The sequence below is a fragment of the Stylophora pistillata genome, chromosome 7, assembly GCF_964205215.1.
Source record: "Stylophora pistillata chromosome 7, jaStyPist1.2, whole genome shotgun sequence".
NCBI lineage: Eukaryota > Metazoa > Cnidaria > Anthozoa > Scleractinia > Pocilloporidae > Stylophora > Stylophora pistillata.
In genome coordinates, this window is record NC_142525.1 from 6178847 (window position 1) to 6204161 (window position 25315).

Genomic DNA, 25315 nt, shown 5'->3' on the forward strand with positions numbered 1-25315 from the left:
CCGGTTCTTTAAACAAAGTTTAGCCGTTGTTTAAAAAAAATCGTCTTCAATTTAGCCGAGCCTTTTAGTTGAACATTTTTTTTTTGGAACAGTGTCAAGAGGGCCAAAAGCTAATAGTGGAAGCACCTTCATCGTATCTAATGACATCAATTCTCCTTTAGAGCATCCCCAAGGCTCACTGCTTGCGAAAGACCGCGGTTTGGGTGAGACCTCGCGTGAGTAACTGTAAACGCCCAATCTGTGAACCAGTCTTATTTCAGATACAGCACGGCAACTAACTCCTAAAGGGTCAAAACTTGCGGCGCATACGTAAGCTGGGTTCTCAAATAGGAGTTAATCTCGTACCTTATCTCTCGACCCAGCTCTCTACATGTAATTCGTCCAGAACACAAAGCTGGACATTTTAAACGAGGACGACTAATTTAGACAAGGATCAGTACAGTGTAATGGCTGACAGTACAGACAAAAAATTGTTAAATAAAAATAAAAGAAAAAAGTATCTCATTTTTGCAGTACTCAGAAGGGTGTATTTTCACCAAGTAATAGCCCAGAATTGGATGAGAGGAGATTTTCCTCTTTTCTCTTTCCTCGAGAAAACTCTCGCTAAACGTTTCTGTCCTAAAGCCTCCTTAGTCGCTCATTAGCCTCACCGAGGATTATCCACCCACCCCTCCCCAAGTCTAACTTGTCACTACCCTTGAGCAGTCTGCACCCACAAACCAAGTACAATGAACCATGTAACAAGCAAAAAAGCTTTGTTGCAAAATCTTTGCGATTTTATGTACATTGAGCGTTGCTTTCACTCCTATGACTATAATACTTTAACTACTTGGTAAGTCTCTGATCCAAAATAAAGATTTGACTTGTAAGCATTAATTTAAGTTAAAAAAGCGCTAATTCTACTAAGAAAAGAAGGACAGGTGTAAAGCTGATCGGTATGTCTGAGCTGTTGCTTGAAGACTTTCCTGAGATTCATGATTTGTAGACCTAGGCAGTTCTAGTGTGGTTAGCTTACAGCTTGGATGCGGTAAAGCTTCACAGAGACTGGCAACACCGGTATCAGTGATCAAATCACCCTTTAGTTTTAGCGTAGTCAGCTTACAGTTTGGGTGCTGTAAAGCTTTACATAGACTGGCAACACCGGTATCAGTACTTCTATGAATCTCCAGTTCTAGTGTGGTTAGCTTACAGCATGGATGCTTTAAAGCTTCACATAGAATGGCAACACCGGTATCAGTGATTGGTATAAACAGCAGATCTAGTGCGGCTAACTCACTCACCACTAATCTTTTAATAACATCAACGCATTCAACAGTCAATGCAGCCCCAAGTATTGTCAATTCAGACACAAAACAGTTTTCATTGTTCAGTGAATTACAGACTCGTTGTAATCCAGACAGTCTTGGCGGTGATTCGTAAAGTTCCAACTTCTTAACAGTAACGAACTTATCAGAACATCTGTGTTGAGCCTTTCCAGCTTCCTCTTTATTCAGCTCACTGAAAATGTCCAACACAAATGATAGTGCAATGCAGTGTACATCTGATAAACGGTCAAAATACATGACACCGTATGAACTACAGAATGCTTTGGGATGGTTCCTAATGAATTTTTTTGCGAATTCTTTGTCTCGATACTCACTAAAACTCCTTGCTCTGAGAAATTCAATAACAGACTCTGAAACTTGACGACTAGTTAACAACTCTTCCATCAGTTTCTCATTTCCCTCAACTGACAAAATTCCAGCCATGAATTGGAAAACCATTGCAGCGCATTTCTCGTTTGGAATGCGATTTTCCTTTACAAACCAACGAGCGGCCAAGAATTCTTGAACAGTGAGATGCGTGAAGCGGAAATGTTTCGTGGTTGTAATCGATGCAGTCCTGAAAGGCTGACCACAGTAAAGAAGACCGCTATCTTTCAGTTTGTTGACTTCTTCCAATTCAAAACCGCCCTATATCTCGCTTTCATCAAATGTTGGCTTACTTTCAAGCAGCAGTTTAGCCGGTAGTTCTGATAATTTCTCAAATGTGTTTTTGATGACCGGAGGAGGCTTGAATTGTTCAGGAATTTCTTTCTGTCTGTATTCTGACTCGGCGCAGTGCTTAAGTTCAAAAATATCAATAACTAATGTGTAAATGTCGGTTGTTGAGACAGGAAGGCCATGAGGATTTCCTGATTCGGTTAGGGTATACTCCATCTCAAAGCACAACAGATAACAGAGCATAGGAATATGAGCAAAACTGACAAGGTTGGCATTGTTCATGACATGTTCAAGCACAGCGTTCTTTATCTCTTCGTTTTTATTGAAGTACTTTTCAATGTACTCTTTGACCTGTTCTGGCGAGAATCCCGCAATTTCCACGTACCGTTTAAAACGGATTCCTCCCAACTTGTCCGATTCATCAGGCCGCGAGGTAATCAAGACGTAAGTCCCTTTTAGGATTTTCCCTTTGATGAGTTTTGAACATAATGCGGCCACCGGCATTTTATGTCTAGCGTCGTTGGGATGCTCTTCTAAGTTTCCAGCGATGTAGTCTTGCTTTGGATACTCATCATAGCCGTCCATGATGATCATAACCTCCTTGGGATGCTTTACAATGTAATCAAACGTAAAGTCATCAATGTTAGAGTCGTCATCCAGTAGCGACGAAAAGGTTAAGATTTCTCTTAAAGTCACATAGTTATTTTCAAACAAATTCAATTGACGGAAAGAAAGCAAATACACACAATTCAATCTGAGAACTTTAGTGTTTTCTCGTTCTTTAAATAATTCATTCTTCGCCCAATCGCGAACAATCTTTTGGCAAAACAGAGATTTCCCAATCCCTGCTTTCCCAACGACAAATATAGAATTAGGATTCTCCTCATCATCGCTCATGCCGGGAAATATTTCATAGCAGTACTTAACTGGAGTACCGCTGACTTTTCCGTAATACTCAAGGTCTTCCCTCCTTGTATTTGTCCTGCCATTCCCGATGAGTGCTTTTCTTCCCTGTTGTATGAGAAGATTAGTGAATACTTCATCTGTTTTAGCGTTGGAAATGGTGTGAGAGGTAAGCAGCTTGGGTTGGAACTCCCTTTGATCTATAATGGAAGTCTTCAACGCTGTGATGTAGGCACTTATGGCTAAAGGAAAAGAGAAAATAGTTAGTAAATAATACGAACGAATAATACAGTTTAAGTACTTTTAGAACATAGCTAGCAGAGTCGCGCAATCAAATTCATTATACGTAAGCGTGCTCAAAATCCCGATGTTGCACGCTGATAGCGTCAGCAAATCCGACTTCGCCAGAAATTTTTTTTTCGCGCGAGCGGCCATTGTTAGCGCGGGGAAAACTAATATATTTCGCTACAATAATGGATACAAACAGAGACTCGACCTACTAGTCCGAAAACGAAGACAATGTTTCGACCTTTTCCCTTGGGCTAGTGTTTTCAAATGAGGCAGAAAAAGAGAAAAACAAAGGTAAAGGAGACTCGGCATCGGCGCCGTCACGATTCGCTTCAACTGATATTGTTGTCCGTTTTTCGCGTCGGATTTGATGCACAATTCCACCGGATGTTCTAAAACAATTGGTTCATGCTTTCAGCTGTGCACTATCGAGTTATGGTTACGGCTCTCGCCTCGGGCAACTCTTACGCTTCTTTTGTGCTCTCCAAACTTCCCGCGTGCTCCATAACTCGATAGTGCACGCTAAAGCATGAACCAATTGTTCATCATCCTAACTTCCTTGTGTATGGACTTACGGCTGATAATGCGAACATGAGGAAATGCAGTTTAAATATTTTCTATTGAATTCAACACAAGGAGAGTAACTAGCACAGAGCTGAGTGCCTGAAAAGTGTCTATTGTGTCTATCTTTGGTTTAAATATAAGTCGATGAGGTTCCCTCAAGAGCAGGATATCTCAGACCTGGTTTATACTAAAGCAGATTTCTTTTTCCGAATCGTGACCAATCTGGGACCTTTTGGTAATGGATTCATTTAACCTTTAAAACACCAATTTGCAATCAAATCAACGTTCCGATACTTTAGAGATTTAAAGAAAGCCGCCTAGGTGGAGTTAAGAGAAGATATTTGTATCCGAAGACTTTAAAAAAATGTTTTAAAGTCTTCTAAGTTTACTTTACTTTACTTTTTGGGAAAGTCTGCATTTATAATCGGTGACAAAATTGTCAACATATCAGTCTTTCTCTTGCCCCCACTAAGCTAACCTATTTGCCTGAATAGTCCCAGGCTCTAAGAGAAAGATTAACATTATCAGATATTAGATGTTGAAACAATTATTGAAACAGTTGTTGAGATGATTGGCTCTGTTCTCATCTAGTTTGGGAGGAATGTTGAGCTGAAAAATCTGGTTAAAACGGTTTCACGGTGGAACGTCGCTAGATTCATCGGTGTGTGTAATGAATCCGAATTCCCTAGCAATACAGCTCCCCTCTACCCCCCCCCCCCCCCCCAAATAAACCAGTGGATATTTTAGTTTTATTAATTACTTCTCTGACACTTTCCAACTTGCTGATTTTTTTTAAGAGAGGTGGGATTGAAAACACTGAGAGGCAGTTTTTGACCCCCCCTCCCCCTTTGTAGTGGCAAAGTGGCAAATAAAATAATGTAAAAACCTTCTGAAATCTTCACTATCTTATTGAACAAAGAGATCACAGGCATGAATTGCCAGGGAAGAACTCTAAAGGAGGCACCATTTACAGGATGCTGAACTTGCAGATCATAGGCATGGTTTCCTAAGATGGATCTAACTCGAGGACACTATCCATGAGGTGCTGAATATGGAGATCATAGGCATAGTTTTCCATGATGGATCTATGCAGGGGACACTATCTATGAGGTGCTTAACATGAATATCCTGGGTATGAATTGTCAGGAACAAATTATGCAGGGGAAACTATCTATAGGCATGCTGAACATGGATATTAAAGACATGGATTGCCATGTAAAAATTATGCAAATAATACTACCTATAAGGTTCTGAGCTAGAGATCCTCCCTGGATTCCCAGGGAGGATCTATTCGGGAGACTGACACTACATATCAGGTACTGATCATAAAGATCATAGACATGGATTGCAAGGGAGGAACCATATAGGAGATAATATCTCTATTGGGCAGACACTGCCAGGAGATAATATCTCTATTGGACAGCCACTGCCAGGAGATAATATCTCTATTGGACAACCACTGCCAGAAGATAATATCTCTATTGGACAGACACTGTCAGGAGATAATATCTCTATTGGACAGCCACTGCCAGGAGATAATATCTCTACTGGGCAGGCATTGCCAGGGATAGGGCTCGTGTGCTTTTTCAGGAACCCAATTCAAGGACTTTTAAGGACTTTTTAAATCATTTTTTAAAGACCTTGGCTCTCAAATTAAAAGACCTTTTACATTAAATAGGAACTAATAGAAATAGAAATATTATATCACGTGTCAAACATCATAATCGGATGCGGGATTTGAAAGGAAAACTCGCTCTCGCGATTTGTGTTAAAAAACTTACACTTTCCACACCAAAAGTAAACGAAAACTTCGACTTTGATTCATCTACACGTACTTTCAAGGACTTTTCAGAATTTTTCAAGGACCTGAGTATAAATTTAAGGGTTTTAAAGTTCTTGAAAACAAAAAATTAAATTCAAAGACTTTTAACGAGCGTGAGAATTGCAGGACAGCCCCAACATACCACCCAGGAAAAATATTTCAAAGAACACATGGATAAAGTAGAAGCAGCGAAAAGTCTTTCTGATTTTTACATTGCCTGTTGATCTTTGGATCTTTCAAAGGGTCACAGCACCAAATATTGCAAAGCCAATCCAACATGCACACAAAACAGTAAAGGTTAAGGTCACAACATTCTGAGGTATTAACCCATGAGGCTTGCTGATTGTGTCAATGTACTTGTTATAGCAAGATTTTCTGATAAAATCACTGGGTTCGGGATCGCTGCTGAAGTTAAGTCTATCACTGGCATGATAAACTTGTAGAGTGACAAGAATGGCACTCAGCAATGCAGTGAAGAAAATACACTGAAATCCTCCAAGAGCAGTTTGTGACTTGACAACCAGATTACACCACGTGCTATCAGCCATCTTCCATGAAGTATCAGTACCTAACAAGGCGCACAAGGAAAATAATTATTAAAAATAATTTTAATGCACCAAATGACTTGATGATTTGCATAAGTTCAACCTCTCTGCCAGGCCTCACCAGTCTACCTTGAGAAGAGCTTTTCCAAAACTTATTTAAAATTCCTCTGAATACATCAGTATTCAAAGGCAATTATTGGTGCTGAGCAAACATAACTGGACTCTGCAAAATAATAATTAATGAGTCAGTCAACATCGATATCTGATGCAAACACTGCTAAATGTAACATCATATTTGCTGATCTCAGAACAAATAAACAGATAGTTAGCAAATAAGAAAAATCTTATTTCGTGCACGATCTTCGCAGTAAAGAGCGCTATTTAAGCAATAGTAAAAATCAGGCCTGAAAAAATTCAGGCCTGTATGGGATTCAAACCACTGACCTCTGCAATACTAGTGCAGCGCTCTACCAATTGAGCTAACAAGCCAACTGGGAGAGGTCATAAAATTGGTCCAATATAAACCCATAAGATTGCTTAAATAGGGCTCTTTACTGCAAGGATCATGCACAAAATACGTTTCTATAACCCCAGTTCAGATATATGAATTTCATATATTCCTTGTGTAAGAAGAATCTTGTCATCTTGTCTTCAAAAAACATGCAGAAGGTGTCAGGCGGTTTGTTTAGCAATCACAAAAATAGCAAATTCATGTTAAACTTACATGTAGGTGCTGTCAAAGGAAGAGAATGTTACCAGAATGCTGGCCAGCATGGCATGCAAGGTCCAGTGCGAGGCATGAAGACAAACTTTTCTCATTGATAAATCTGCCGCAGAATTCTGACAGGCCTGGAATACATATAACTCCGCTTGTTCAAAGCTAGTTACATATTATTATGCAAAGTTTCATGTACAATATCTCAGGATCAATTTTAATGATCTTGATCCTTGGATTTCGGGCATTTCATAAAAGATATCCAAGCCAGTAAATTGTGAGGAGATTTTTACCCTTTTGCCTCCCCTTCTGCAATTTTGTTTGGAGCCAGTGCCTTCACACTAAGTTCAGTGCCCATTGCCTTGGCCACAATCTTTTCCCATAACCTATCCACGCCAGACAGTGAGTGACATGAGCAAGTAATAATGAACAGCTACAAATTAAAAGTGGAAACAATTTTAATTAAAAAAATGCCAACTGTAACAAATGCAAAAAATGCAACTACGTATCTGTAATACTTACAATAAAAAAAACCCTAGGGATTTGTTTGTAACTAAAATAATATCTTTACTATTTAACAAGAGAATATTAACTGTATTTTATCATATTTTGCTTAATCATCATGGGTTACAGCCATTCCTGTCACATTCAATGAATTTCTCTTAATACCAAAGTGAACTTTGGCACAAAATACTGTAAGGCTGATTTGCACAAGACAAAATCCGTAAAAATAACAAGCAACAAGGAGCTTCAATTTTCACAACAAAGAATGTAAAAGGATTTGATTCTACAAAAAACACACCAGCCAAAGAAACATAAAGTGGTTGGGAGAGAAAGTCAAAATGTGTTGGTTTGATCCATGCTCTTGTTTCTCCAATATATATTGGCGGCCGCAATCAGATGTTACATGATGACTGTTGGTATCCATGCAAGCATTTCCTCCAGAAGTAAAACAATCCTTAACCATTCCACTCCCGAGATCTCATTAGCAATTCTCCTTATTATGTTCATTACAACTCTTATGATGTTGGTTTGGAGAAATTCGTAAATTGGATCAACTAATAATCCTATATTAATTGACATTAAAATTTTTCTTTCATCTCATCACCTGTCTGCTTGATATCGTATCGATATTGTAAGAAGAAATTCTAACTTAGTCACTTACGGGGTGTTCCTTAGGTATCCGAGATTGGAGAATTCTCCGACAACTACGCAGAATTCTCCGGTTAATTTAGATGGCCAGTTGGGCTGTATTATTTAATCAGTACTTTTATTCAGATGTGGAGCCGCAATGAACAAGGATTATATTTGGCAAAAATGCTCTCTTTCTTAAAGAAAATGAATGGAACGTTTTAAACAAACAAATAAACAGTGTTCGTTCAAATAAATTAAAGAAATTTTTTCTTTGTGAGTCATGTCATGGACGTAACACACCTTCACAGTGGTCATATTTTTATAAATTTTAAAGACCTGCTAACGTGAATTAAACTTAAAGCTACTGACTTTGAATGGATAAATAGGTAGGGAATGAAAATATAAATGAACTTTATTCAAGTGCTGGGAGTATTAACCTAGAAAATAAGAATGAATTGGGACACGCAAATATATCGAAAAACTTGGAGCTACTGACTTTGAATGGATAAATAGGTAGGGAATGAAAATATAAATGAACTTTATTCAAGTGCTGGGAGTATTAACCTAGAAAATAAGAATGAATTGGGACACGCAAATATATCGAAAAACTTCTTGACGACCTGCAGGTGTGTAAGTACTGTTACGTACCAAAATTCTTGTTCTAAGAGTTAAAGAGTACGTTGGGAAAACAATCGAGAAAGACACGGAAAGAAAACATGGCCATATTCTTGTGTATAAACTGAACTTAATTCACCAGAAAAAAAAAAGAAAAACATTTTTGTGTTATGAGCAACTATCATAATGCAAATTTATTGTCTTCTCGGATAGGGACGAATAAATGGAGGTCCCGTCTCCTGCAGGGTTGGGGTAGGAGACGTAAATTTCCCACACACGAGATTACTGTGTGATGGATGTCCTCCCCTGGGGTGGGATGGGTGGGAGGGTGGACTAGCACGAATGGTTCGTATGTTCCTTTCTAGTCCTTCCCACTGCAAGTGTTTCACAAGGTCCGGATGAGCTCAGTTTGAACGCATGAATTACTTTTTTAAACTTAATTCTTACATTATTAAATATAAATTTTAATCGCTTCATACAGTTAATAAGCCCAGTACCGCATTTTTGTGAGTCCTTTTTCAACAGATTTCCACGTCTCCTACGTGGTCGCTGTTCGCACTCTATACAAGTCGAAATTTTTAAAATAAATAACCGCTAGTTAGCCAGCGCAAAACGAAGCTCTCCGAGCGAAGCCGCGTATTATTTACTGTACACCGATCTTGGCATCTTACGAGCTCTTAGTCTTTAGTAGTGTGGTCCATACCTTGCGTAACGCAACTGTAACGCAACTGTAACGCAACTGTAACGCGAGGATAATTAGAAATTAAAATTGTCGAAGGTATTAACGAGTCATTTAGCCGCAAAGTGAGTTTAACCATTGTTCAACAAACCGCCATCTGAGCTATTTTGATTTTGGCTGCTTGTACCATGTAAACCTTGTTAATTATTAAGAGAATAAAGAAGGTGAGACGTTGACTAGAAAATCATTTATCTGCCCAAAATAATGCAGGTACAACACGTTAGGTGACGACAGTGAAAGGAATTTATAACGCTTAAAGTTTGTAAACTCCATCCCTATAAAGAAAAAAAAAGATGACACGGACTGTCGTACTTGTCGGTTTACAAATTTAACTATATAAATTGATAGTGCTTCAAAGATTAGCAGAATGGACAAACACGGTGAGAACGCAATTTACCCTCAACGAAGTAGCCATCATGATTTCCTTTGCATCATACAGGATCGCTGCTATTGTTTTAAAAAGCTTATGATTGCTACCTTCAAAACCGCATGATTTCAAGAGCGGCCTGTGTTTAGCAAGCTGTTTTAAGAAAAGAAGGAATTCGGAAATGAAGGAAAAAAACTCAAACACAGTTTTAAATGATGGACTAAAAGTCGAGATATTCCTTCATGTTCGACGATTTAGTTGCACTGATATTGAGTATCGCATGTCGGCCGGGCATGAGGGTGAGTTAAAAAGCCTTAAAGCCTAGGAAGTACTTCTTGTGGAAAGCGAAGGCAACTTTAACCGTAAGAGGCGTGCTATAAAATTGGTACGATCACCGTGTTCTATCGTGCAAAGTTGCAAGCAAGATCATAACACTTCCCTTTGTTTGTACCGTGCGAACCAAGACAATGGCTGCGAAGTTAATGAGGCAAGTAGCCTGAGGATCAGGCTCTCTCAAGTGGAGGGGAAGGGAGGAGAGCCTGACACAAATCTATATCGAGAGCCATTCCGCCCCCTTGTAGTTCGTGACGCGTGACAAAACCTTTCAGCCAGTCAAAACCTTTTCCGGTTTCCCTGATATTCGAGATGTGGGGTCATATATCAACTGTCCTCAAGAGTTGAATTAAAACGCTCGCACAGACGAACGTAAACACAAATCGATTCGGACTCACCAAGTTTCAACAGAATGTGCTTCGTCGACAGCCAAGACCGACACATCCATCAAAGAACCAGATTTAAGTTCCTGTTTGTTTTCTTCGGATAACCCCTGCTCAGCACTACCAAAGATTATTTCTGCATTCGCTAAGGTTCCTTTGTTGCTCGAGTCTAATGTTACAGCTTTTATTCCATATTCTACGAGCTTATCGACTTTTTGGCGTCGACTAAGTTCGAGAGGATTAATTATAATTATCTTAAAGTCCTTTCCTTTCTTCTTTACATCTTTCCAGATGAAATAGAACAACTTTGGTAGAATCTGGTAAATGAACTTTTCCCGTAATCTGTAGGAAGGACGCCGAGAACATCTTGATGGCACAAAACTAGTTTTTTTATGCATTCGAGTTGACTCGACTTCAAAGTCATTCCTAGAAAATATTCTAGAGCAGTCTGAAGACACTTTAGAAACTTGTTTTCGCTCAGTATTAGAGACGTCGAAGAGCAATTATTGAATCTCGGCATTTCAAGATGGCGTCGTCACAAACAGTGACTAGCGACTAAATACAGGAATGGCTCCGACCTGTAATTGGATGATAAAAATAGTAAAAGTTAATAAGTTACATCTTAACTCCTTGCACGTGTGTATCGTTTAATCGTGTGTCTCCAAGCGGAACAGTGAAATAACAATGCGAGCGAAAACACCAATGTGTAAAACAAGAAATGATTACTTACATAACGAGGAGAGGGCCTATCTAGTTTTGCGAGGTCGTTAAACGGTGATCCGACGATGACTAAGTTATCCGTTGACAAATTCCTCTGACTAAACTCAATTGGTCAGTCTGGGCTCAGTTCAGGCGAACGATCAGAGACCGGAGCCATTCCTGTATTTACTCGCTCCAATTGGAGCGACTAAATACAGGAATGGCTCCGACCTGTAATTGGATGATAAAAATAGTAAAAGTTAATAAGTTATATCTTAACTCCTTGGACGTGAGTATTTCCTTTTTTCAGGTATAGTAGACTTGTTAAAAATTGCAAAGTCATCCGCGACTTTCTTCCTTTCGGTGTTGTGCAAAAGTAGACGAGGAGCCCGATGAATGGATTTGTCTTTCATATGAACAATTTTCCCAGAAAGTCAAAGTGGAAAGAGTACCATATAACCCCATACACTAATTATGCATTCCACTTCTTTGTCTTTCACGACAAAACTTTAAAAACAAAGTCTACTAGTCTGAATGCATAATTAATGTATGGGGTGATGTGGTACTCTTGCCAGTCAATGTTCCACGAAGAAAACTCCCTCGATTGCGGCCAAGCCACCTTTCTCCAGCAGAGCGTACCGTAAATTAAAAATATCGGTCGGAGCGTCACGTAACATTGCGTGATTTTCGAAACGTGACATGCAGTTGCTGCATTAAACTTTAGACATCACATGGCCTTGTATTAATTTATGAGGGCTCCATTCACAAGCATTGTAATGTTCAACTTAAGAAGAACTTAATAAAAAGCTCTTTCGATTTTAATTTCAGTGTACAATTTATTTCGCCTAAAAGGAAAAAAAAAGAAAATTAATAAACGCATGAGTCGGAGCCATTCCTGCCAGCGGTGAAATACAAGAATGGCTCGATTTTCTAGTTGTCCACCTGAACTGAGTCTGCTCCGACTAAATGAGTTTAGTCTGCGGAACGAGTCAGCAGATGACTTAGTCCTCTCCGGAATATCGCTGAACGAGAAAGGTCTCCCCTTCGTTATGTAAGTAACCATCTCTTGTTTGACACATCGGAGTTTTCAGGCGCATTGATATTTCCCTGTTCCGCTTGGAGACACACGGTTAAACAATACTCACGTGCAAGGAGTTACGATGTAACTTTTACTATTTTTATCATTCACTTACAGGTCGGGGCCATTCCTCTATTTAGTCACTAGTCAAACAGTGCGAACAAATTCATTTCCGGTTCTCCTCTATTGTCGCCCTAGCCAATCAGCGTTTCGACCGTTCAGCGGCTGAATAACACGGCTCTCTCTCGAGATTTGCGTCAGATTCTCCTTTCCCTCTCCCCTCTTCCCCTCCTCCCTTCCCCTTGAGAGAGCCTGATCCTCAGGCTATGAGGCAAGTAACTAACACGCAGCTAACGCGTTAAGAGCTCGTTCCTCTGTTTTAGCGTGCGAGCGTACCGTGTGCGTGCGTTCACCTTTATCCCTGAAGCCACGTGGAGGGTCAAAGTTCTCAAACTCAAAAAATATATGATGTTTACATCGAGATTTCCCTAACAACCAACTCCGATCCAATTGGCCACAGAAACCAGAATGTTCTCCATCGGAAGTCGCGGGTGGTGTATTACGTAGCCGTGACCAGAAAGAGGCCGTAAGGCCAAACCCAAACGCAATAGCGTGAATAAATCCTTACAAAATCTTACAGGTATATTAAGGATGGGTGGAAACCTTCCTGCCCATGCAAATTAAGACTTTACAATTGGTGTGTCCTTTCAACGTTTGGTAAATTGAGGTATGTCTGAAAAATTTTATTGATAGCTGCAAGCAAATACTTAACAATTGGTTCATGCTTTCAACATACTAAGATATGGATGAAAACTTTTATTGCCCTGATGCAAATACTATTTCATAGCAATTGGTTCATGTTTTTACTGTACATGCGTTTTCGGCGAGATCGCACTATTTTGGTGTTCAACTGCTAAAAAAGAAGTCACACCGAAATAGCCCTAACTCGCCGAAAACGCTTCAAAATGGCCTGAGACGCTGGGAATCAACAAAGAAAACAACAAGGCAATAAGGTAAGTCCATTTTATTTCAAAACAAGACATTTTTTTCTCTTTTTTAAGGCAAACTGATAACATCCCATACAAACCTTTCTAAATATAAAACGTTGCGGAACACTGTGAGAGTCACGTCCGCTTTTCTAGTAGTGAGCTTGGGCTGCCTGTGGGTAAAACCTCGCTTTTGAACAGTATTAGCTTAGATTTGGTAAGAATTAAATTACATAATCTCATTACAACACCAATTCTCTAGCTAGCCTTAATTTTTTGCAGATAGAGATTATATGCTCAGAGAAATTTAGCTTGGAATCTAATTCTACTCCTAGAAGTTAAATATTATCTTTAGTTTCGATTTTAACATTGATCATTCACGCAGACATTACTGTAATTTTGAGTGAGGCCCAAGTTCAAAACCCGATACTTCTTAAGGTTTCCCGCTAGTAAGTTCAGAGTCATACCACGTTGGGTAAGCTGGCACTATCCATTGACTGGGATGTGACAGCTGCCTGATCTGCACCGGCGTGGTAAATCTGGTGGTCGTCTGCATACATACACAAGTTCGCTGTAGGGCGGTAGGATAGATCATTCTGGAACTGAAACATCATTCCATAACAACGGACCAAGTGCGGAACCCTGAGGACAGCCACGACTCACAAATCGGCTCGAACTAACATGACGACCGATCTTTACTTGATATTTCAGTTCAATTAAATAGCTGTTAAAGAGTTGAATAGCGCTTTCCTGGAGACCGTATGCTTTAAGCTTGCATAGAAATAGTGGTGGGTGCAACGAGTCAAACGCCTTTCACATATCTGTTCAAAGATTTCCCCGTTTTAAATTTCATGAGAGCAAGAACTTATTTATTTTTATGAAAATCCATATTAACAGGACGACTGAAAAACGTTTTAACAAAGCAATGACTGTTGTCTTCCTAATCACTGTAAGCAAGACTCTAATTAGATGCCTGCGCTGTTACTCTTCGCGCTCAATTTTTGGTAGATTATCAAAGCAGCTCAAACTATCTCAAATTGATCCCACACACGAAAAAAAAAAAAATCAACCAAACAAATCCCTGCAAACCTCACTAAGTTAAAAGAAAATAGAGGATTAACCAGATCCAAGAACATTCCACAACTCCTATACCCGGCCAGTCAATCGAAAGCGTTTGGTTCTCGGTATATCAACGCTTAAATTAAATATTTATAACATGTTGTTTGGCTTCAGTGAGCGATTATCGCCACATTTCGCAATAGAGAAGAGAAACGAAAACAGTTCCGCCCAAAAATCGAAGATAAAGAAGCGTCAGAGTAGCACTTACCTTTCTCAAATTCAGTTGTTCCGTACTGATGCGGAACTCGTAAACCACTCAATTATACAACTTTAGGAAGATCATGTTCTGATAAAACAAATCTTAACTCGACGATTTACATTTTGACTGACACAGTGATTAATTAGTCTTGCTGATAGTTAGACGAAAGTCCTACTGCAAGTTGCTCCTTTCCTCAGAGATGAAACCGAAGGCTTGATGAAGAAGTTAGTAATACTCCAAGAAACCCGCTCAGTTTCCGCGTAGTGATCGAGAGAAAGAAACAAAGGATTACGTCACCAGCTTGTTTTAAGTGGTACGCTAGTATGCGAGGAACTCACGCGGACCAAATCTCTGACTCTATCAGTGTGCGGGACATTTGAATAATAGTCATATAAATCGATTTCAAATAAGACTGGCTCTGTAAATCTTAGAGTGGTATGATGCATAAATTCTTGTGAGCGTTTGTCGTGAAACTTGTTCTGTCCAATAATTGCACCTTGGAGATAAGTGGAGATCCTAGCACGGTGCATTGGAAGGACGTGGCTGTGATAAAAAAACAAAACAAAACAAAACAAAAGTAAAATGCTTTAGCGTGCACTCGGTGACAATGTTGGTGACAGTAGATCTTCGTGTCAAGTAAGTCTGTAACTGTAATTAACAGTTATCAAAATTTCAAAAATGATCAGCAAGAAAAAGACTGAAAACAATTTATGATAAAAGAAATGCATTTTACCCAATCCTCTGTGACGTGACGTGATTAAAGGCAAATATTAAGGGTTTTCACGCATGGCAGAGATTCACGTGCGCACATGTCAGACCTGGAGGATAACATGGATATAAAATACACTGATCAAGTTGTTTGTGGACAATTCAACCATGACAATGAATAAGAGGGGCAATTCTAAAGAAATTTGCTTTTATCAACTGATTTAATTATGCAAATTGGCCAATGTTAAGAGTTTCTAAACATGACATTTCGGGCGCGGGAACGAAAAATTAAGATTGAAAAATAAAGGAAGCGCTGTCTAAAGCGTTTCACTTTAAGCTTTTTCATAATCTCTCTTTCCCCTCTCCTCTGATGAATTTGTGATTGCAGTTACACCATAACACAGATGACCACATGATTTAATTAGAGGCTGATTTTGCTGGATACGTTGCTCATCTTCTTTATGCGATTTCATTTTAACGTATTCTCTTTGGAACTGAACGGAAATACTCCTGCAAAATCCAGTGGATGATGAACTTCCTAATCGACTGCAGAGAACCCATCACTGAAAACAAACCGTTCTTTTACTTATCTTTGTATTTTCGGCTAAACTGCAGATTACCCACCACTCATTTACACGTCATTAAATAAGAATAGCGTCTATTGTGTTATGCCTCGTTCTTCAAAGCCTCCCGACACGTGTAAATGAGGTGGACAGGTAGTTTGAAGTTACTCCGTGTTTCAGTTGCAAAGACGCTTGAACAGGCAAGCGTTACCTGACAGAAATACCCCCTCCCCTCCCCCACCACACCCCGCCAGAAAAGAAAATAATAAAAACTTATTACACGACTCGAGCAGTAAGAGGGCCAATAACTAAAATCAACCAATCAAAATGCTCTATTGCCGGTCAATATTCTCTCAGTATTAGGCCGGGTACTGTCCTGAATGGTCCCAATCAAAGAGCGCTGCACTAGTATCGCAGAGGTCAGTGGTTCGAATCCCGTACAGGCCTGGTTTTTTTTTTTTTCAGGTCTGATTTTCGCTATTGCTTAAATAGCGCTATCTACTGCGAGGATCGTGCATCATACGTATCTAATACCGCAGTTCAAAATATATGAGCTTCATATATTTCATTGTACTGATTTATCACTTTCACGAGTTTATTACGAATCAACTTAACGACCTGCTCCCAGTTGGCTTGTTAGCTCAATTGGTAAGAGCGCTGCACTGGTATCGCAGAGGTCAGTGGTTCGAATCCCGTACAGGCCTGATTTTTTTCAGGTCTGATTTTCGCTATTGCTTAAATAGCGCTATCTACTGCGAGGATCGTGCATCATACGTACAAAGGAACAAAGGAATAAACTTGAAGCTAAAGCAAAGTTTAATTTGAGCCATAGCTGATTGAAATACTGAGCACTTAACCCATTTGGTAAAGTTCATGTATATGTCAGCCAGCTTGTCACAAGTCTTCCCCCTCTCCTCCTAAAGTCTTTATAAACAAATTTTACTATGTGGTTCTGCCATGATGATAAGTATATTACAGCTCCTCAATTTCCTTCTCTCAAAACAAAGTAACTCTGAATTTAATAATGTGATGGACTTGATAAAACTCTACCAATAACTGGCTGCTACTCGTAACATTAATTTCTTGATATTTAAACCAAACTGTTTTGAAGTTTTAATATTCTGTGATCTTTACATTTTTGGCATTGCCATTTCCTCTTTGAGTTGATTGCCCACTTTTGTTCTCCCCCTCTTGAGTGAGACTTACTTCCTCATCCAACTCATCTATAACAACAACAACAAAAGAAAGCGGTATGGTAAAATAGAGGGATGTCTCGCCAAGGACGGGCAAAGATCACAGATATAACATAATCAATACGCTATGAATAAGAACCCTAATGCTTCATTTTGCAGTGATCACCTTCTTTTTCATTTTCAGACCAGACTGGAACCTCCATATGCGTGTTTACTTGTTCTCAGTGGGGACAAAAGAAAAAGGAATCAGCGTTGTAAACTTTTCTCCACTTATCTGTTTTTATGTGGACATTTGCCGGGTCAATTCTTGAAATGCGGTTTTTAACCGTAGCTCGATACATGTGCGTGCGCAGGTCAGATGTCCTAGGGAAGGATCGTCGGTTTGTGTCTTGTGCTGATCATCTCGAAACAAGACCTCTTTCACAAAGATTTTCAAATGCCGTCTCTTTTCATATATTTCCTTAACTCCCCCCGCAACAAGCTCGTGGATCCTCTTGATGATCTTCTCATCTAGGGGATGAGATATTCCAGCGACCCATAGAAATAAAAAACTCGACCTGTGAAAATGCTCGCTATTTCAAGTGGGAACGCCCTAGTAATACATACCTATACGTTATTTACTCCTTTGCCATTTTTTTTGTACTGTGAGAATGTTTGAAATTGTACTTTAACAACAACAAAGAAAACGAAATCATGGCAAAAAATGTACAGGCACTTTTATGTCACACTTTGACCGGCTTGCCCGCCGCGTACTTTTTTTCATTGACCGTTGCATTAATTCGTGTTGAACACTAAGTTACCTCGCCAACAAAGTGATTCTGATGGTCTGTAATGAGAGTTAGTTCAATGTAAATCCTTCTTTCGTACTTAGCGATCCCTTGTAAAGCTTTTCGCAAATTTCTAGACGCAGTCTCCCATCTCTTTTTGCTGTCTTCATGAATCTGAAAGACTAAAAATCATACATTTCAAGGAAAAAATGGATGCCTTGTAACAGTAAACTGAATGCCTCTGATGAAGTGCACAAATAAGCTTTTCCCGCTGCTTCAACTCAACTTTTCTGTCAGGTTCTAAAATTGATTCACGGCGTTTACGTAGATGAAAAGACAACTTGGTGCTGGCAGTGTGTTAGCTTTGTTTGACCACACTAACGTCCCAGACACAAAGAAAAAAAACATCAGGAAGCTCGAAGTGTCTTGAATAATCAAAAACGAGACCACCCAGTTTCGTTCCAGTCAATAAGCAGGTGGTTATGTAGCATGAATTTTGGACAGTGATAACGCTTATCGGATTTATTAAACTCAATTCGTTCTGTCAATACATGAGTGGAACTACCTTGTGCGCTGCAAAAAATAAAATTTCTCGCATTTTCATCTGTACTTTGCAGTCAAACTTCCGCGTGTCTTGAACGAGAAATCTTTTCTTGAACACGAGATTTTTGTGACCAGCCTTCTGTAAAAGACAAGTATAGCAGCGTAAGATGAGTGATAGTGCATTTCTCAAGCTGTATATTTTTTGGAAACTGAAGAAACAGAAGTGTCATTGCGTGATGCCTTGAAGATAAGGAGCCGACATACGACAGCTTGATAGAAATAAAAAAGCGTAGAATTGCGTTTATTTTCTCTTTTGTAAGCAGCATACGTCAGTGAAAGGTTTTTTATAATTGGTAAGTTCTAAACCATCTTCAATTTAGCCGAGATTGACGTGTTATCCCGTTTGTCATAAAAGTATTCTGAGATCAATGTCGTATGACCCAGTGATCGATGTGTATCTGACCTTTCGGGTTCACAAGCCATAGGTGACAGTAGTAACACCAATGTCGCGGATGAGAAATATATGTGTTTGTACAGTGCAATATTTCATTTACTTCTTCTGCGTCTTTTCGTTTCCTTTTCTCTCCAGCTTTTCTATCTTTGCCGTGCTGACAATCGAACACTTTCCTTCCCAAAATTATGAAAGGCACACCATTAAAAGGAATTTTTTGTACCTTTAATGTCTCGTGGATCTTCCCAGAGTATTTTGTGACTTCTGTTCGAGTGATCTGTTATTAAATTCTGATGGAAGATAGGATCAGTAGAGCAAGGACGAGAGTGATACAAGCTAGCACGACGTAACGCTTTCAAATATATATGGGCATACCTGTGTTTCCGAAACCTTTGTCAGCCTTAAAGCAAGAAAACTTCGTCGTCGATCCTGTTTTGAATTCCGCAATGAGTTTATACGCCTCATCAACAGAAGTTATGTATCCAAAATTGTCCTCATCTCTACCATTAGGCAAATTGTTCACGCTTTAAAATTCCCGCCATATTGTTTCTGTTTGTTCTTCGGGTGTTCGGTTATGTCTCCGCGCGGATTTCCGAGAATCTTCGGTTATGATTTGCAAGCTGTTAAGTATTCCACCTCAGTCCCTCTCGACCGAGGAAGTTTTGGTGGATGGAATCTAATGCTGACCATTTTAAGAGGCACGCTATCACGCGAGGAACTCAATGAAGAGCAAGTCTCTCACTCTCCAGGTGTGCGTGACATTTGAGTAATATTCATTTCATGCATTACAAAAAAGACTTCCTCTCAATAGTTGTACCCCGAAGATACATGGAGATCCCGACATGGTGCATTTGAAGGACCTGGCTGTGATAAAAAAAAAAAAAAAAAAGAAAAAATAATTGTGCAACTGTAATTGAATGTTTTCACAATTTAAAAAACGATCAGCGAGAAAAACTGACCAAGAACAATTTATGATAAAAGAAATGCATGTTACCTCACCCTCTGTCACGTGACGTGTTTAAGGCAACTATCAAGGATTTTCACGCATGGCAGAAATTCAAGTGTGCGCGTGTTAGACCTGGAAGGAAACATGGATATAAGTCACCCTGATCAAGGTGTTTGAGGACAACTAAACCGTGAAAATGAATAAAGGAGTTAATTTTAAAGAAATTTGGTTTTATCGAGGTCATAAGAGGAGGTAGGGAGAAAATCGAGATGTTGGCCGGGATAAATCGATTTCAGTTATCTTAAGTTAGCTTCGGTTGGAATTGCGGTTTCCTAATGTTGTTTCTTATTCCCGAGGTTAGTTTGAAATTAAAAGAACAGGTCTCATCGCTGTTTCCCAGCACATTATATGACATAAAGGCGATCAAGGCACACTGAAAGAGGATAAATGTTATCATTTTGAGCCATTTTCCGTGGACAAAATGCCAAATACCGGTCAAACGGAATGTGACATATATGTGCAAGTAAGCGATGTACATTTCGGACTACCGCCTCGCAACATAGGGAGGTTTTTATGTAATATATCAAAAACGAGGGCGAGTGCTTCATCACGGGTTCCAAACACCGAGAAACAGATGAAAGCACGAGGCCGAAGGCCGAGTTTTTGACATGTCTTCTCAAATGAAACAATAAGAAATTATGTAGTGAAATTCTGTATGAGACCTTAACTTGTCAAGAAAACTTCGTGTAAAGCTCGGGTTCCCCTCAGGTTTAGTACCCCCGCGAGTCTTGGTTTGCCAACATGACGAGGTTACCAAGCCAATTTGAACGGTCGTTGTGTCGTGTTTAAAAAGGACTTGGATGTCTACAAACGTTTTAACGTTTCACTGAGGACACGAAGAGCCGCCCTGGCGTCGATCATAAGGCTGAGATTTTAGTCTCGTGGTTTTTTGTCTCCGGCATGAAGAAATATATTCGCACAAGACAACCTTTCCTAGAGATGAGAATTAAATTTTATTTTCTGCGTCCTAACTGCTTTCTTGATGCTTAAATATAAAACATTTACGCTCGCTATAAATAATAATTTTTAGCGCAATCTATAGCTAATTACAAATGAATAAAAGAGTGGTGCGTACTGGGAATAACGATCTAAACAAATATCACTAATTGCAATATGCAATGGCATATTGCAACACTTTGCCCTTCAATTCTGCGGTGGATTTGTGGTCGTGGGTATATTTTAGCTCGGGATTTTTTACTTCGTTCGGGAGGCTGTCTGGACAGAAGTGTTCGGCCTTGTCTTCTCTTTAAGAAGAGAAAATCAGGATTACAAAAAAACCATTAAATCAAGTGAAATCGGTAAAATAACGACACCAGGAGCAAGTAATACACGTATGGAATAAGGTAAGCCATTTTTATTTAATATTTTCACTTTTAACTATCTCTATGGCTATCTTGTAGAAAATCCCATACAAATCTTTCTAAATCGATATCCAAATTGTGTTCCTTGTGTGGTTCTCAAAGAGAGCTTGGGCTGCCTGTGGTTTAGCAATCACAAAAATAGGAAATCCATGTCAAACTTAGGTGCTATCAAAGGAAGAGAATGTTACCAAAATGCTGGCCAGCATGGCATGCAAGGTTCAGTGCGAGGCATGAAGACATACTTTTCTCATCGATAAACCTGCCGCAGAATTGACAGGCCTGGAATACATATAACTCCGCTTGTTCAAAGCTAGTTACATTGTTGGCGTCCTTCTGTCTCGGGAGACAATGGAGTTGCGCCCATGGTCAGTCTGTGGTGGAGCTGCAACGCCGGCTGTGGCTGTAGAGACCGATCCTCGAGCGGCAGATCCTGCTGCAGTTGCTGCATGCGAAGACGTTGTCGTCCGAGGGGGATGGGTTGGCCTCTGCTCTCTGGCGCCTGCGAGCTCTCTTGTCTTCCCACTGTTCCTCTCTTTTCTGCTCTGCTGTCTTGATGGCTGACATGGTGGTGGATCGCCAGCCACTGCGGTCCGCTGCCAGGGCTTCGAAGCCTGCTGGCGCAATGCCACCCGCCTTCAGGTCACGCCTTAGCACATCCTTGTAGCGGAGCGAAGTTCGTCCAGTGGGTCTGGACCCAGTGGCAAGCTCACCGTACAGAATGTCTTTCGGTAGCCTGCCATCTTGCATGCGGGTGACATGACCGAGCCATCGCAGGCGTCTCTTGGTTAGCAGGGCGTACATGCTCACAGTTCCTGCCGTTGCTAGGACTTCGGTGTTTGGGATGCGATCCTGCCAGGTGATACCGAGGATTCTCCTGAGGCAACGCAGGTGGAAAGCATTGAGCCTGCGTTCTTGCCGGGTGTAGGGAGTCCAACTCTCGCTGCCGTACAGCAGTGTGCACAGCACACACGCCTGGTACACTTGCGTCTTGGTCTTGATGGTGAGCATAGTGTTCTCCCACACTCTCTTGGTCAGGCGGGCCATAGCTGTTGAGGCCTTGCCGATCCTCCTGTTCAGCTCGGTGTCCAGGCTGAGGTTGCTGGAGATGGTGGACCCAAGATAGGTAAAGTCCTCCACCACATCAAGGGTACAGTCACCTATGGAGATGCTGGGAGCAGTGCTGACGTCTTGGCCCAGGATGTTGGTCTTTTTTATGCTGATTGTGAGGCCAAACTGTGAACAGGCATGGGCAAAGCAGTTGATGAGCTCCTGGAGGGCAGTTTCGGTGTGAGCTGTGATGGCGGCATCATCAGCGAAGAGCATCTCCCGGATGAGGACTTTGCGCACCTTTGTCTTGGCTCGGAGGCGTGCCAGGTTGAACAGGCTACCGTCGCTCCTGGTGTGCAGGTAGATGCCCTCTTCGGATTGGCTGAAGGCGTAGCGCAGCAGCAGGGAGAACAGGATGCCAAAAAGTGTCGGCGCAAGGACACACCCTTGCTTGACGCCGCTCTTGATGGGGAAGGGGTCCGAGGAGGAGCCATCGTACTAGACAGTACCTTTCATTTCCTCGTGGAAGGAGGTGATCAACCTCAGGAGCTTGGGGTGGCATCCAATCCTGTGCAGGAGTGTGAACAAACCTGACCTGCTGACCAGGTCGAACGCTTTGGTCAGGTCTATGAAAGCGATGTACAGGGGGCGTCTCTGCTCACGGCATTTCTCTTGTAGCTGCCTCAAAGAGAAGATCATGTCGATCGTGGACCTTTCGGCTCGAAATCCGCACTGTGATTCTGGGTACACACGCTCTGCCAGTGACTGCAGTCTGTTCAACACGACGCGGGCAAAGGTCTTGCCGACGATGCTGAGGAGGGATATTCCGCGATAGTTATTGCAATCGCTGCGATCACCTTTGTTTTTGTAGAGCGTGATGATGTTGGCGTCACGCATGTCCTGAGGCTCACTTCCTTCCTCCCAGCATTGTAGCAGAAGTTCGTGGAGATGTTCGAGAAGACTGGTCTCTTCACAGGCAGCCCAAGCTCACTACGAGAAAAGCGGACGTGACTCTTACCGTGTTGCGTAACGTTTTATATTTATAAAGGTTTGTATGGGATGTTATCGGTTTGCCTTAAAAGAGAGAAAAAAATGTCTTGTTTTGAAATATAATGGGCTCACTTTATTGCCTTGTTGTTTTCTTTGTTGATTCCGAACGTCTCAGGCCATTTTGAAGCGTTTTCGGCGAGTTAGCGCTATGTTGGTGTTCAACTGCTAAAAGAAAGACAAGGCCGGAAACCTATTTTAGAAGCGTCCGTCGCCCGAAGCGAATAATTCCGCCAAAAAATTTCCACCAGTCTCGATTCCTCCAGAAAATCAAAGCAGAGATGTTGCAGTTCCATTTTCCATTCACTCGATTCACAATTCCTCCCCCAGATCTTTCACTAGCGATACTTTTATCTCCAGATCGATAGGCTTTCCCATTTCGAATTTGGCTGCTTGAAACGATCACTGTCCCTTCGCCGATCGCACAGTATGTTGGGTAACAAAAATAAGCCCGGCGAGGGTAGCCAGCGGCCTGCAGTCCAAAAACAAACCCGTTAGCTCCCCTGGAATTTCGCCGCAGGTTTCGTTCATAGCTTGACACTCAGGAACGTGCACATGGCGATCGATCTCGGGTTTCCACTGAGATATTTAAATTAGTAAACACATTTCCATTCGATGTTGATTGGTCGATCAAAACAATGCGGTCTTGACAAAACCTCTCGAGGGGACCAGGGGAGCTAACGAGTTTGTTTTTGGACTGCAGGCCGCTGGCTACCCTCGCCGGGCTTATTTTTGTTACCCAACATACTGTGCGATCGGCGAAGGGACAGTGATCGTTTCAAGCAGCCAAATTCGAAATGGGAAAGCCTACCGATCTGGAGATAAAAGTATCGCTAGTGAAAGATCTGGGGGAGGAATTGTGAATCGAGTGAATGGAAAATGGAACTGCAACATCTCTGCTTTGATTTTCTGGAGGAATCGAGACTGGTGGAAATTTTTTGGCGGAATTATTCGCTTCGGGCGACGGACGCTTCTAAAATAGGTTTCCGGCATTGTCTTTCTTTTAGCAGTTGAACACCAACATAGCGCTAACTCGCCGAAAACGCTTCAAAATGGCCTGAGACGTTCGGAATCAACAAAGAAAACAACAAGGCAATAAAGTGAGCCCATTATATTTCAAAACAAGACATTTTTTTCTCTCTTTTAAGGCAAACCGATAACATCCCATACAAACCTTTATAAATATAAAACGTTACGCAACACGGTAAGAGTCACGTCCGCTTTTCTCGTAGTGAGCTTGGGCTGCCTGTGGTCTCTTTGCCTGCTTTTATGACCTCTGGCGGAATGCCATCGTTGCCTGGGGCTTTGCCGCTGGCTAGGGAGTCTATGGCCTTACTGAGCTCCTCGATAGTGGGTGAGTCATCAAGCTCTTCCATGACTGGCAGGGGGCTCGTGTTCTCCACTGCTGTGTCAGTCACGACGGTCTCCCTGGAGTACAGCTCCTGGTAATGTTCCGCCCATCTCGCCATTTGCTTTACACGGTCTGTGATGAATTCGCCAGTGGATGACTTGAGAGGGGCAGTCTTGATTGCGCATGGGCCGAAGGCTTTCTTCGTTCCCTCATACATGGCACGAATGTTGCCGCAGTCAGCCGATGTCTGGATGCCTTGACATAGGTTCTGCCAGTAGTTGTTGGCGCACTGTCTAGCAATCTTTTGGGCTTCACTTCTGGCTCGTCTGAGGGCAGTCAGGGTCTTTTCACAGGAGTCTTTCTTGTAGTTCAGTAGGGCAGTTCTCTTGGATGAGATGGCTGGCTCAAGTTCCTCGATTCCGGCTTCGAACCAGTCGGGGTTTTTGCGCTCTCTCTTTCCAAAAGTGTCCACTGCAGATTTGTATGTAGCGTCACGAATGTGGTTCCATCTATCCTCAGCGCAGCTAGTTGGACAGTCGCTGAGGGCCTCTTGGATGGCATCTGCGAAACGTTCGCGTAGTTCAGGCACAGAGGTCACGGCTGTATTGATGCGGGGACGTCCTTTGTGCTTTGAGTGGTGGATTCGCTTGGGTTGGAGACGCACTTTGCTGGCGACCATAGAGTGGTCGGTGTCGCAGTCAGCGCTGTGGTAGCTACGGGTGGACAGGACACTGTTCAGCAGGGGTCTGCGGGTGATCACGAGATCCAGCTGGTGCCAGTGACGGGATCTGGGGTGCCGCCAAGACA

At 41.4% G+C, this 25315-nt stretch overlaps 2 protein-coding genes across 2 annotated transcripts in view; both read right to left on the bottom strand.

Annotated features, from left to right (window-relative positions):
* Window positions 1-25315, bottom strand: part of LOC148726361 (uncharacterized) — a 357363-nt gene that overhangs the window by 126481 nt on the left and 205567 nt on the right. The window lies entirely within an intron of this gene.
* LOC148726367 (protein NLRC5-like) lies at window positions 739-5710 on the bottom strand. Its single transcript, XM_088727408.1, has 2 exons — window positions 5519-5710; window positions 739-3127 (listed from the first exon to the last, which is right to left on the bottom strand). Exon 2 carries the CDS (start codon window positions 2877-2879, stop codon window positions 1953-1955), a length of 927 nt encoding a protein of 308 aa, XP_088583534.1. The 5' UTR covers window positions 2880-3127; window positions 5519-5710; the 3' UTR covers window positions 739-1952.